Raw genomic sequence first — 13,424 nt, forward strand, 5'->3', positions numbered from 1 at the left:
CCATTCATATACGGGGTGTGTTCATTTTCATATTTCTATGCGATTATTTTTCCGAAATTCTTGATTATTCAAAAAAATATTTTAACTAAAGCTTTTTCTCTATTTTAACTACCTTATGTAGGAGGAAGGGGCGACACAATTCTAATCAGCACGATTTTATTCCAGATATAGATGTATTTCCGTAGTTTCAAATTTATGTTTATATGAGACATATTTTTTTCTTATATAAATCAATTCTTATTGTATTTCTTTTATATAAGCTGCTCTTTGTCGTCATAATTCATGCAAAAGTATTAAAGAAGAAGTATAAAAAAATAACTTAGAAAAATCTCCGGTGTTTCGTAAAAATAAGAAAAAAATGCAAATATTTATGTGGATGACAAATCATCATTTGTGCGTGAGTTGCATATTTTTAAATTAATTTTACTTAAAGAGAATATAATTTTAACGTTTATTATTTAGATATTTAATGTAAAAATAATTAAAGGTTTGTAAAAAATAATGCCAATCAAATTTTATATCTATACAGAAAAAAATTGTAGAAGCGTTGTAGAAATATTTTATTACGTTATAATAATAGCGATATTATAAGAAAGACACGCAGTATATAGTGATGCAATATTTTTGTAGGATCGCAGGCATCCTTGAAAGATAATAATATGCAATAAATAACATCATAAAGAATTTATTTTATTTAATTATAATGCATATATAGTATATTATATGAAGAATGCACCAATGAAATTGTATGATGCAACACTGAAAGAAGTAATTTCTCGTGTAAAAATTAATTGAAAATGTAAAATAAAATTTTTTTATATAAAATTTTGTTTTCAAGAGAATTAATATTAAAATTTGGAAAATTAATTTAGAAAAATATATGTTTATGCTTTTCTTCAGCTTAATTTTTTTTTTTTTTTGACACGGAACATATATTTATGCTTAAAAAAATTTATATTTCGATTTCTGAATTTTTGCAAGTTAAATTTTGCATACTGGATCAATCAGATATATTGGGACAAGGTCGTCCAGATAATAAATTCTCATATAAAAAAAGTAATGGAAGAAAGAAAGAGTGAAAAAAGAGAACCCTTCATAAATTTCGACACAAGTTTAATCAATTCATTATTCAACTATTTCTTAAGAAGAGACAATGATCAAAAGTCAATGTCGCTAGCTCTCTCTCTAATGGCATTTAATGTGGTATGTATACAATTCAGCGCTAAACACGCTCGTTCAATCTTCGATCGTACTAATTTACGAACACACTTCTTGAGATAATTAGCAGTGATTAGCAGAGCGTACCGATGATGGTGTACACTTGTGTAAAAACAAATACAAGTTTCACGGTAAATCATGGCAAAAATCCTGTATCATCCACCGTCTATTGTTTATCGCTGTAAATTAGCATGCCTCGAGTAAGGTTAACGTCTCGTAGCAAGAGCAGTCGAGTCGAGCCTCGACCATATATGTATACGTATACATACATATATGTATGCATACATACGTACATACGCGTATGGATTTTGGGCAAGTGTGCGGATGTAATGGTGAATCAAGAGTTCTGCAGAAATTCACTTTTGAGTGACAAAACGACGTTATTTAACATCAGAGAAGGCCAATAGAGGTGTGTAAAGTTTAAGTAAGAGAGAGAGAGAGAGAGAGAGAGAATTGCGAGAGTTATGTAAGTATCGTGCAACAAGACCGAGTCGCAAATTTGACAGAGTATGAAACATGTGCTGCGATGTTTATAACATCACGTCAATATGATGATTTATGATGATACGCTTTAACGTCACACGTGGAACGTATTGTGATGTAAAACGTTACGCCTTGCGTTCAACTCGCCTATCGTTGTAACGCATGACAGATCTCAAATGCCGATGATCATGGCGCAGGAGGAAGGCGAGAAGTATCCGATTCATAGATGCATATTTCAAGGCAGCGTCAAGACGCTAAGTTCCTTAATTAAGACACACGATATTGCTGAAAAGGATAAACAAGGTGCGACATTGTAGTATAATCGCATTCTACAGTATACTTTATATTGCAGTTCTCGTTGATATCTAGGAAAAATATAAAATTATAAATATAATTTTATTAAAAAATATATAAAATTATTAGATTCAACGAAAGTAAGAGATGTAGTACAGCTTTATATTTACTTCTATTGGTTTTCTGTTGCAGGGAACACACCTTTGCATTTAGCTGTGATGTTAGGAAGAAAAGGTATAGAAATCTATACATTTTATTTCGCTATGCACATATTAGCATTTAATCTATCAATCTTGTATCAGAGTATTTGTATTTAATTAGATATCAGAAACATGACAGATTGCAAATTGATTATACGTTGATCAAGCAATTAGATTTTTTATCTATATATTTGGCTTGAGAGAAACTAATGCCATGAATTTAAATATTTCAAATTGACAAGTAAACAGATTCAACATATATTTTGTTTTACATTATAGAATGTGTTCAATTATTACTTGCACATGGTGCACCTGTAAAAGTGAAGAATTTAGCTGGTTGGAGTCCATTGGCTGAAGCAATCAGTTATGGAGATAGGCAAACCAGTTCGTATAATATAACAACTTAATATATATACCACTTATTTTTGTGATTCATATACAAGTATTAAGAAAAAATTGTAAAACTTAATTATTTAAGTAAATTAAGACAACATTTTAATATTGAGAGATATGAAATACTGACTTTTTTATTTCTTAAGTTATAAAAATAATTGAAAAATTATTTAGTCAAAATTATTATAGATACTCTATATATTATTATATAATTACAATATGTAAAATCTTTCAGAGTTGTAATATTTTTTTTATAGTATCATCTTTAGTGCGCAAATTGAAGCAACAAACAAGGGAGCAGATGGAAGAAAGGAGGCCGAATCTAGTTGCCGCCTTACATCAAATGGGCGATTTTTATATGGAATTAAAATGGGATTTTCAAAGTTGGGGTAAGTTTTTCATGCACTGCTTTATATTTCTAATTGTATAATTATTTTATTGCAGAATTATATTGATTAGTGTGCACTTGGAAAGGTGGAAAGCAATAATTGGGATGTTTGCTTCCATGAATATGGCACCTAAACTGTTTTCTTAGCATTCCTTCATCATATAATATTATGCCTTTGCTTTGATATAAATAATTTTCTTGAATTAGCAAAACAACGAAAGAGTCTGTTGATTTATCAAAAAATATATTTCAATTACGTTATTCCCTTTTCAGGTGCATCATATATGTCATTTTTTCTATGCTATATAAATATAATTTTATATGTATTGACGAACTATAAATTCCTTTCAGTACCATTAGTTTCGAGAGTGTTACCGTCGGATATATGTAAGATCCATAAAAGCGGGGCTTCAATTCGAATGGACACGACTCTTGTAGACTTTAATGACATGAGATGGGAAAGGGGAGACATATCTTTCATCTTCAACGGTGACCAAAAGCCCGGCCATTCATTGACTGTCCTCGACAATAAAGCCAAACTTTTCCAAAGAGTGAGACATAAGGTTAACATACTTACACATATATAGTGGGATAAAATACATTATACATAATGAACTCCATTCTGTATAATTTCTGAAAATTAAAATTACTTTAAAATTTTGATAAATGTTTTTATTATACATAACGTTAGCAATAAATTTGATTGTTATTTTATAAATATATTAAAATAGAAATCCCACGATAGAGAAAAATGAAATCTAGATGACTATTTAATCTTATTTATTATTAATGCAATGTTCTTTTGTATATACATTTTAGGAAACTGAACTCGAGATAGAAGATGAAGTTGATATTCTTATGTCTAGTGATATTATGGCAGCACAAATGTCTACCAAAGGTATCACATTTTCTAGAGCACAGACAGGATGGATTTTTAGAGAAGATAAAAGAGTAAATACACACACATTCCTAATTATATTAGTACTGATAATAGAATAAAAAACAATTGATATAGAATAAAATTAACTTATATTTTTTTTTTAAAGTTTGAGTCAATTATGATATTTTATACTCAAAATTGACTCAAGAATAATAGAGCATAAAGAAAAAATAATATTGAAATAAATATTTAAAATTAGGAAATGGTAGGTGCCTTTCATGCTGATTTCTATCAAATCAATGGCATGGTACTGGAAAGTAGAAAACGTCGCGAACATTTAAGTGAGGAGGATCTTCAAAAAAATAAAGCTATTATGGAGTCTCTTACTAAGGGTAGTTCTCAAGGCTTTAAAAATGGCGAGGTCAGATTTCAATTAAAATGTAAAATGTATTAAGTTATAAGACTTAATAGTTACTTATAATTTACAGCTTACATAAACTAATGATGTAGTGATAAATTTTATAATTAATTTTACTTATTCAGCCTCCTCTAAGAAGAGCATCGTTGAATCCGCCGCCAGAATCAAACATCACGTGGGATGAATATATCGTTGCGCCGCCCGGTAAATGTCCGCTTCTAGGAAGAAATCTTGTCTATAAGGAAAGTAGTAAATCTTTCAAAGCTACCGTGGCGATGAGTCCGGATTTTCCTCTCACCGTCGACATGTTACTTAATGTTTTGGAAGTGATTACGCCGTTTAAGCATCTAAGCAAGTTACGACAATTTGTACTTATGAAGTTGCCTCCTGGTTTTCCAGTTAAAATCGACATACCGATTTTGCCTACGGTCACTGCTAAAATAACTTTTCAAGAGTTCGCCTTTCGAAATGACATAGATCCAGAGTTGTTTCAAGTGCCATCCGACTACTTTGAAGATCCAATGAGGTAAATTTGTTTTCAATAAAATATAGATTGTTTATTTAGACTTTATTATTATTACAGTCATGCTCTTATATTAGTCCTATATTTTCGAAATGTTTCGTACTTGCAAATGATATTTTTTACTTTTGTGCTCGAATGTGTTAATTGCGTGGTCACATGGCAAATAGTGGCAAAGTAACATAATGGAGAGTAATAACTATTAGAACATTCGAAAATAACAAGGGAAGAAATGCCGATAATATAGGGGTTTGACTGTACTTGTAAAAAATGTATAAAATCGACAATAAAAATTTTCTTTGAGTTTTGACATTTTTCAAGAGTAAATAATAAATTATATGTCAAAAGTTTCGTACATACATTAAATCTGAAACACAATAATACATTTCAGAGAATACGATGCATACATGATTATGATGATGGTTCTTCATAATGCATCATGTGTTTGAAGATAAACTTCAGAATAAAAGTGTTTTATTATCAATTTGCAAATTTCTGTTATTTTAATAAATTTTTTGTCTTGTCAATTCTTTGTCTTAACAAATTATTTTAATATTTGTTTTTTTTTTTAATTATATGTATTAACTTATGAAAGTATAAACTTCATATCAGTATTTGCACAAAAGAGATGTTGCAGATACTTATTTAAATTATAAATTATTTAACATTAATATATTTCTATAATTTATGTTTTTCTAACAATTGCATGTTTTATATAAATAATTTCATTAATTTTTTTGTTTCTAAATATCGGTTATATTGTATAAAATAATTTTTTAATGAAACACGCGCATTTAAAAATAGATTAAACAAGCAAGTTCGGTGATAGTTACGACTATCTTGATGTTTGCAAATATATCACTGAACCTTTTGAATCAAGCTTTACATTAAATATATTAAAAATTTCTTTGTAATTGATGTATATTTTAACATTTTATGTATGCCATATTTGTTTGTTTAAGTATTTTTTATACCATTTACAGCATTTGCATCATATATAACACTCTTACTAATTATTAGCAATCGCTTTGCAGATTTCCAGACTTATGACGCTTCGACATCCTAATATTAATCGAGGCCACCTTAGTTGGAGTCTGTTTTCTTCTATGCTTGGGGACAATCTGGTTTTCGAGATTTGGGCCAGTCTGGAAAGCATCTATTCACGCCATTGTGTGTCGTTCATTAAGTAACTTATCATTGTAATTTAATCACACATCTAACAGCGAATAGTGTCGAATATTTATGAGGAACATTCAATATATGGAAGTAATGCTAGAGAAGAGATAAATCTGTGCACTAAAATCAGATAAATTTGCATTCAGCGCGCGCATAATCTTTTAATATCTAAATTTAATCATATTTGTCCAACCTAATTTATAAAGATAGATATCAATTCATGTGTCGTGTTGCAATCGGTAGGTATATACTGCGTGCTATATGTAAGTAATAATTTAATTTTTTTAAATACCGTATTAAAAATTCTTTAGTCTTTTTTAATATATTTTAAAATTAAATTAGTGATTTCTTTTGCACGAAAAAAGTCTTTTTTTAATATTTATTTTTCTTGTTATTGCATTTATATATATATATATATATATATATATATATTGGATTATAATGTTATATAAACTAAATATTTATATATGATTTATTTTTGCAAAATGTATATATAAATTATTTCTTATTAATAACAATAATGAAAAGGAAAACAAATTAATTTTAATGTATAATGAAAAAAAAATATATTTATATGATTTTTTGTTTATAATTCAATATGATTGCAATAATGGATTGCAATAAGGGAATGATTGCAATAAGGGAATAATAATTAAACAAAGCAAATTAGAGATAATGAGTGATATTGCTGTATTAGTATTCTGCACTTTTTGCAAATTATATATCTCTCCTCTATACAAAACAAAGATAATTGATCATATTTATTTTTTCGTTATTCTTACAATATGTATTTTTACTATTGGAATTTCATAAATGCATATTGTAGCATTCAATCGGCCATGTAAAAGAATGTTAGCCTATAATATATAATTCAGTATTACAAATTCACACTTATGTAGTTTACATTGTAGCAATTGTAATATTTCTCTTTTAGTACAAAAACACTGTTTTTAAACGAAACTTGCACCAGCTTTTTATTCTTGTACAATTCAGTGCATAAAACCATCTTCAAAATAATGATAATAATGGTTTGTATACTCATATTGCATTCAATATTGATCGTTATTTATTTATGTTATTGTAAATGTTGTAGCTATTTAAAGTATTGAAAAACAGAATCTACAAACTTTATCTTCAGATTCTTTGATTAAACTGCTCTTTTCTTTTCTGGCTAAAATTTGATTGTATGTCTTTTTTTAAATTTTTATCTTGGTATTTAGATTAAATTAAAATACTATAGAAGTAAAATTAGTAAAACAACTTGGGTTCACTTAAATATATATAAAAAAAAAAAAAAATTTGGAAACTGCATTTACCCAGATTTATTAGCGAAACATTATTCGATTTAAATTTTCTATAAATAAAAAATATCTTTCCAGATCTACATTTGCGAAACTTTTTTAAGTTTTTCAATACAATTTCGACGTTTGTACATGTAGGTTTTCAACACTTTGTATATATGTCGCGTTATGTGTAAATAAGAGCTTATTGGATGATATATTGTTTGAAAAATGTGAAAGTATAAGTTCGAATCAAACTTCCTCGCTATTAAATATTATTGAGTAAGACTTAGCTCGAAGTTTTTGTGAAGTGTCGATTTTTCAGTGAATAATAGATATAAATTTCCCAATGAACACAATCTTCTTTGCCTATTATTACATAAATTTTGTTACCTTTTTGTTCAGTTTATATATGACTAAATCTAATTATATATTTTAAACATATTATATAAATTTTAAAGAATTTTAAACATAAAATTTTTTTATACAACTTTAAATAAAGAACATTTAAATGCGATGCGTAGGTCATACGTTACGCATGTATTTCGAGACACGCGATTCTCGTTAATCGTCATGTAATCCGAGCACGGTCATCCCTTGAAGTAAATCGCGACGTCACGCGTCGCACGATCTTGGACTACTTACGGTCAATTTACGCGGCTTTGTCGACTGACGCAGCCAAAATTGAAGAACAATGTGTACGTATATTTATTTATTTTGAAAAAAAAAAAAATCGCTCCATAGGCGCTAACTCTTGTGCAAACATGTCTCATCATCACCTTCTTTTACATCGTATCGTCTTTAATGGATAAATTAAATTTTTTTTGAAGAATTATTAATCTTTTTAATTTTGTTTTATTTTAATTACATATGTAATAAAAAATTAATCAATTTTGTAATATGTAGAAATTTAAAAATTATATAAAAAGTCAAATTGCATATAAAAGATTGCATATAACTTGTATTGTTTAACTTATCGCTTTCATGTTTGATCTTGGAATAAACGAGTGTAATAATATTAAATTCGCATCTTCCGTTTTCGACAAACAGAAACGTGTTGATAATTGTGATATATGTCTTATTCTTAAATAAAATATATCAAAACGAAAAATCATGAGTAGTGAAATAGAAATTTGAAGTAAATATGATTAGGAAAGAATTGTGTGAAGCCATTTTCTGATATTCTCTGACTGTGCAAAGTTTGTTCTATACCAAGAGTATATATTTACAATACGGAATTAGGGTGGACACATAGGTGCTGATAAAGATTACAGAAAGAGAGAGTTTTTGTCTTTCAGATTATTGCGAAAGTTCCGGCTGTCTTCTGCATTTTATGATGTATGCGCTCTTTGTGTAAGACCGATTTCTAAAAAAAAAGATTTCTCAAAAAATATTTTTATTACAATGTGTAATCAAAAATTTATAGACATAAAACGATAAACTCTTGCAATTAGAAATAAATAAAGTTCTACATAGGAATTGAAGAGCGATGAAAAGGAGATTAAAAAAGAGCGTAAGAAAAGAAAGAATAAAACATTTTAGTATAGGAGCTCTTTCTCTCTCTCTCTCTCTCTCTCTCTCTTTCTCTCTCTCTCTCTCTATGTTTTGTTGAAACTTTGACATATCTGGAGGTACCGAAGGCTATTAATGAAGAGAAACTAACTCTTCGCGAGCATACAAGAAACGTAATGATATGACGGCGAACCTAATGTCACGACTATGTATAGAAACAGTTACATAAGATTGTATTTACAGAAAAGAAAAAAAGGGAAAAACATTCTTTTTATCATATCATATCATGATAGAGAATCCACGCACATATATACACATACAATATAGGGATAGACTTTTTGAATAATTTAGAATTGATTTTTTGCATAAATCTGAAATCACATGTCTGATCAGACCTTTTTCTTACATTTTCTTTAATTTTCAATATCAAATGTCAATAATTAATTATTACATTTAAAATTCCCTTCGAATAAAATCTGATTGGAGTTAAATGAGTAGAATGAGTGCTTCATATCGTACGAGGTTTTAAAGATATATGAATAACATTTATTAAAAGATTTACTGACTTGTGATATGTCTCATTTAATACCATCCAATATTCCTAAAAATAAAATAATAAACATAAAGAAAGAAAGTATTGCTTGCAGCTTTTTGTAATAAAAATATAATTCAGCTCTCAATATATGGTCTTATCTATAAATTTCCAAAGAATTTTTATATATAACAATATTATAAAAACATCAAAGTGACGTATAAAATGATAAGAAACACATAGCAGAATAATTTTCTCAGAAACAAAGCTGTTGCAAAATGCTCTTATATTTAAACCTATGTGTCAGCACTTGCAAGATACTTACATAATATCCCATACCTCAGAGAGAGATACTGGTATATGCATGTGTGTATATTTGAACGGAAGGAAATGTAAAGCAGAGATAGTTTCCACATCTTCGGGCGTGTCGCACCGATTCTTGTCAATGTCCTTGTCATCGCGGCTCCTAAGAGCGACCTAAGCTCAAACAACCGAGACCACCTTGAAGTATGAGGAGGGGTATCTTGACGTGTCAGAGGATAGGATATATAGAGGTTTTGCATGCAGATATGAGAGTAGATCATCTGTTCGTGTATCGAACACTGTGTTTCTCTGAAAAATGCAAGCAGTGACAACAGCAATATGAAGTTGTTTCTTGCTGTAAGTAAAAATTAGTAAATTATTAAATATTTTTCCACGAATCTGATTATACTTACATACACTAAATTTTTCTCGCTGCACTTTTTTACAGTTTCCGCATATAAGAGTGATTTTAAGTTAAGATGACGAACAAATGATTGACATTAAACTGATCTTCAATTTGGAGTTTATTTAATATCAGATTTTTTTGTGTACTGTTTATTTAGTTGCGCACAGTTTCTTTATTTTGAGTATTAAATATTTTGACAACTACGAATTAAATTTCTATTCTATTTTGTAAAATTTTATTAATTTTTATAAAACTGTAATGTCAAATTATTTCTCTCAGTTAAAAAAATTTTTACTAGTGTCATTAAAAGATAATTTAAGCAGAAATTAATAAAAGCCAAAATAATATCAATATTAACATAGAGAAGTGTAAACATCAAAGTATATTTTTTCATATTTGGAAATATGTTACTTTATAAATTAAAATTTGTTGTCTTCTAAAAAGCAAGATCAGAATTATATTATTATACTATATATTTATATATGTAATATATTAAAATATATATACATGTTTCATACAGATATCGACCATAAGCGGTTTAATCGCATTATGCCATAGTGCGACTGAATCTCCGGAATCAAAATTATTCCCAAAATTAAACGATGCACAACGTGTATATACGAGTAATACAGACAACCAGGGAGATTTGACTACATCTGCGAGCGATCGAAGTAAGAGTAAAGCAATATTTTATTTCGATTCGCAGAAAAAAATAATCCTATCTTGGATAAACGATTAAACGCGGAATGTAATTCAAGGATGTCACTGACGCATGATTTCGAATTAGCTTTTTTGATATGACAATTTAATGGCTACTTTGTTGCATAATGTATAATAGGGGCAGCATAGAAGCAATATCGTTCTATTTGTGACAGTAATTATTCTATAATTTTTAAAGCATCGAGTTAAAAAATTGCATAATATATTTATAGAAGTGCATATGCTAGAGTTATTTTCTTTGAAATCCCATGAATCATGTATTATGTCTTCGCGAGAGGAAAGGCCTTCAAACAGTTCGTTATATTAGCATCTTATTATCACAAGTGTCGTTTTTTTTCTTTTTATAATGGGAAGCGCCCGATACTCGAAGTCAGAGCGTGAGAACGGTAGTGACATACTTAGATGATATATTATACTCCGCCAATTACTCATAGCACTATTACATTATATCACGACGGAATAAACGAATCGATTATTACACCTATCGCCGTTTGTAATTCTATTTTTCCGCATTTTACGCGGAATAAGAAATTCACTTTATTACATGTCTGTTCCTGTGCGATTAATATCTCGCTCTATAATAGTTATACTATTAATAATAGCAGTTAATATATAAATGATGACTCATTTGCTAAATAAACAAATTTAAATTATACACAATTAATACACGATATAAGCATATAATATAAATTATATATCAAGTAAAATTTTTTTTTTTCACAATTTTGTAAAAATAAATATAAATTAGCGCTTTTAAGAGCAGCATTATCAAAAATAGAACTATCTAAAAAATACACGCAAAATTTATTAATACAATAAAAAAATATATACGTGTATAATTTGACATTAAATTTTTTTTTATATTTTCATAATTTTTTTTCTACTGTTGATAATAATTTTTCGAAATAATAATTTCTATAACATTGTAGATTTGCTCGACATATAATTTATTAATATAAAAAAATAATTCTATTAGCATTTCATATAACCAAAGATTATGGGTCAATTGGATATCCAGGAGGATATCCTGGAGGATATCCCGGAGGATATCCTGGATATTCATATGGCACTAGTCCGGGAATAATTGGATCTGTTTATCCTGGTACTTCATATCGCGGTAGCAGCATAATTCCAGGATATAATAGGGGTTATCAATATCCAGGTGGTCTCATCGGCAGCGGTAATATCGGGTAAGATTTGCAAATGATCTTTCCGATATATTACGTATTATATTCTTACATTTTTTTATATTTCTTTATTATTATTTGCTTAGATTTAATTGAAGTGCATATAACAATTTTATGTGATTGAATACTTTATCAATTTAAATATTGTTAAAATTTGTACATATATATATATATATATATATATATATATATATATAAGATTTATTTAAAGAGTATTAATAGTAAATTTAATGTATTGTTTATTTAGATTCATATTCAAATTCTTTATACAAGTTTTTCTGACTTTTAATCCAAAATATAAAATATATAGAAAAGTAAAGTAAATAAAAAAAAAAAAAAATGAAGAGAAATAAAATATTAAATATAAAAATAATAGAAACTCATAAAAAAATATTATACATTCTTCCCTGCATTGTGAGTAATAATAAATTATTCAAGGAAAAATAAGTCTTTTTTTGTGACAGGTATGGATATTACGGAAATTATCCTGGATATAGCGGCTACGGTGGTGGATATGGAGGATATGGAGGGTATGGCGGCTATGGCGGCTATGGCGGTTATGATGGATACGGTGGTTATGGAGCTTATGGAAGAGGGTTTATTCCTGGAGGTTACGGAGGTTACGGAAGTTATGGTGTCGGAGGTTACGAGGACGGTTATTTAGGATATGGACGTGGTGGTTACGGGCGTTATGATGGATACGATAGTTCTACTTATGGAAGCGGATATGGTACAAATTATGGTTCGTCATATGCAGCAAGAAGTCCCTACAGTTATCGCGGTGGTAATTATGGCACTTCCCTCGGTAATCCAACTGGTTATCGTGGTTATTCTTAAACATGACTCTATGTTTTTTTACATAACTTTCACACAATGTCTTTACAAATTAATACATATGTCTCTATTGTTAATGCCTCTTTTTTTATCATGAATCGATTAATCTTTCATCTATAAGACTCTTCAATATAAGTATAAAAATTAATATATCTCACATGTGTAATACAAAAAAATGAACAATAATATATAATTTTACAATCTAAAATAGATATGAGCTATGTAATAAAATAAAAAAATCTTATATTTATATACATAACACAATAATATAATATTATATATATATTTTTATCTATATTTATAATATTTATATCTTTCATTTTTCGTAGATATGTGTGCGTTATATTATTCCTCATCTATTCCTTTATTCCATTATTATAAGTTTTTATTTTAATATCATTAATGTTCATAACAATCCTAAAGTTCAGAATATTTGGGAAAGTAAATAGAGCTATTTGTGTATACAATTTTCTAGATTTATTTTATAATAATTTATTATTTTATGCTATTTAATTGATATTTTCTTATGCTGTAAATTCGGCAGTTTTTAAAGTATAAGATATATACTGATAGGAATAAATTATATATGAATTAATCGTGGATTAATCATTTCTTTCATTGATTATATGTAGCATAAATTATTATTTAATTTATGCTATCTATCCATTCATTTAATTATT

The 13,424-nt window shown here is 28.1% G+C and overlaps 2 protein-coding genes across 4 annotated transcripts; both read left to right on the forward strand.

The window, feature by feature from the left end:
- Nucleotides 1-1,216: 1,216 nt before the first annotated feature.
- On the forward strand, nucleotides 1,217-6,356 carry LOC126856870 (ankyrin repeat domain-containing protein 13C). 3 transcript variants are annotated; one of them, XM_050605790.1, is made up of 9 exons: nucleotides 1,217-2,004; nucleotides 2,188-2,229; nucleotides 2,475-2,579; nucleotides 2,846-2,977; nucleotides 3,328-3,527; nucleotides 3,796-3,927; nucleotides 4,116-4,277; nucleotides 4,400-4,800; nucleotides 5,186-5,334. In XM_050605790.1, exons 1-9 carry the CDS (start codon nucleotides 1,878-1,880, stop codon nucleotides 5,241-5,243), a joined length of 1,359 nt encoding a protein of 452 aa, XP_050461747.1. In that variant the 5' UTR covers nucleotides 1,217-1,877; the 3' UTR covers nucleotides 5,244-5,334. The 3 variants fall into 3 exon arrangements, with proteins under 3 accessions (XP_050461747.1, XP_050461746.1, XP_050461748.1); XM_050605789.1 differs by having other exon boundaries at nucleotides 1,220-2,004; nucleotides 3,328-3,539; XM_050605791.1 differs by lacking the exon at nucleotides 5,186-5,334 and adding an exon at nucleotides 5,829-6,356 and having other exon boundaries at nucleotides 1,222-2,004; nucleotides 3,328-3,539.
- A 3,435-nt stretch (nucleotides 6,357-9,791) lies between these two features.
- On the forward strand, nucleotides 9,792-13,339 carry LOC126856873 (keratin-associated protein 19-2-like). Its single transcript, XM_050605795.1, has 4 exons — nucleotides 9,792-9,954; nucleotides 10,524-10,674; nucleotides 11,700-11,913; nucleotides 12,375-13,339. Exons 1-4 carry the CDS (start codon nucleotides 9,937-9,939, stop codon nucleotides 12,745-12,747), a joined length of 756 nt encoding a protein of 251 aa, XP_050461752.1. The 5' UTR covers nucleotides 9,792-9,936; the 3' UTR covers nucleotides 12,748-13,339.
- Nucleotides 13,340-13,424: the final 85 nt, after the last annotated feature.

This window comes from Cataglyphis hispanica, chromosome 19, assembly GCF_021464435.1.
Source record: "Cataglyphis hispanica isolate Lineage 1 chromosome 19, ULB_Chis1_1.0, whole genome shotgun sequence".
NCBI lineage: Eukaryota > Metazoa > Arthropoda > Insecta > Hymenoptera > Formicidae > Cataglyphis > Cataglyphis hispanica.

Bases quoted from the DNA above. Each gene is read 5' to 3' on its own strand.
- LOC126856870 (XM_050605789.1), top strand. From the start codon at position 1,878: ATGCCGATGATCATGGCGCAGGAGGAAGGCGAGAAGTATCCGATTCAT. The intron at 2,580-2,845 runs GTTCGTATAATA...TTTTTTTTATAG, and splicing joins TTATGGAGATAGGCAAACCA to TATCATCTTTAGTGCGCAAA. The intron at 4,278-4,399 runs GTCAGATTTCAA...TTACTTATTCAG, and splicing joins AAGGCTTTAAAAATGGCGAG to CCTCCTCTAAGAAGAGCATC.
- LOC126856873 (XM_050605795.1), top strand. The intron at 10,675-11,699 runs GTAAGAGTAAAG...TAATTCTATTAG, and splicing joins TACATCTGCGAGCGATCGAA to CATTTCATATAACCAAAGAT. The intron at 11,914-12,374 runs GTAAGATTTGCA...TTTTTGTGACAG, and splicing joins ATCGGCAGCGGTAATATCGG to GTATGGATATTACGGAAATT.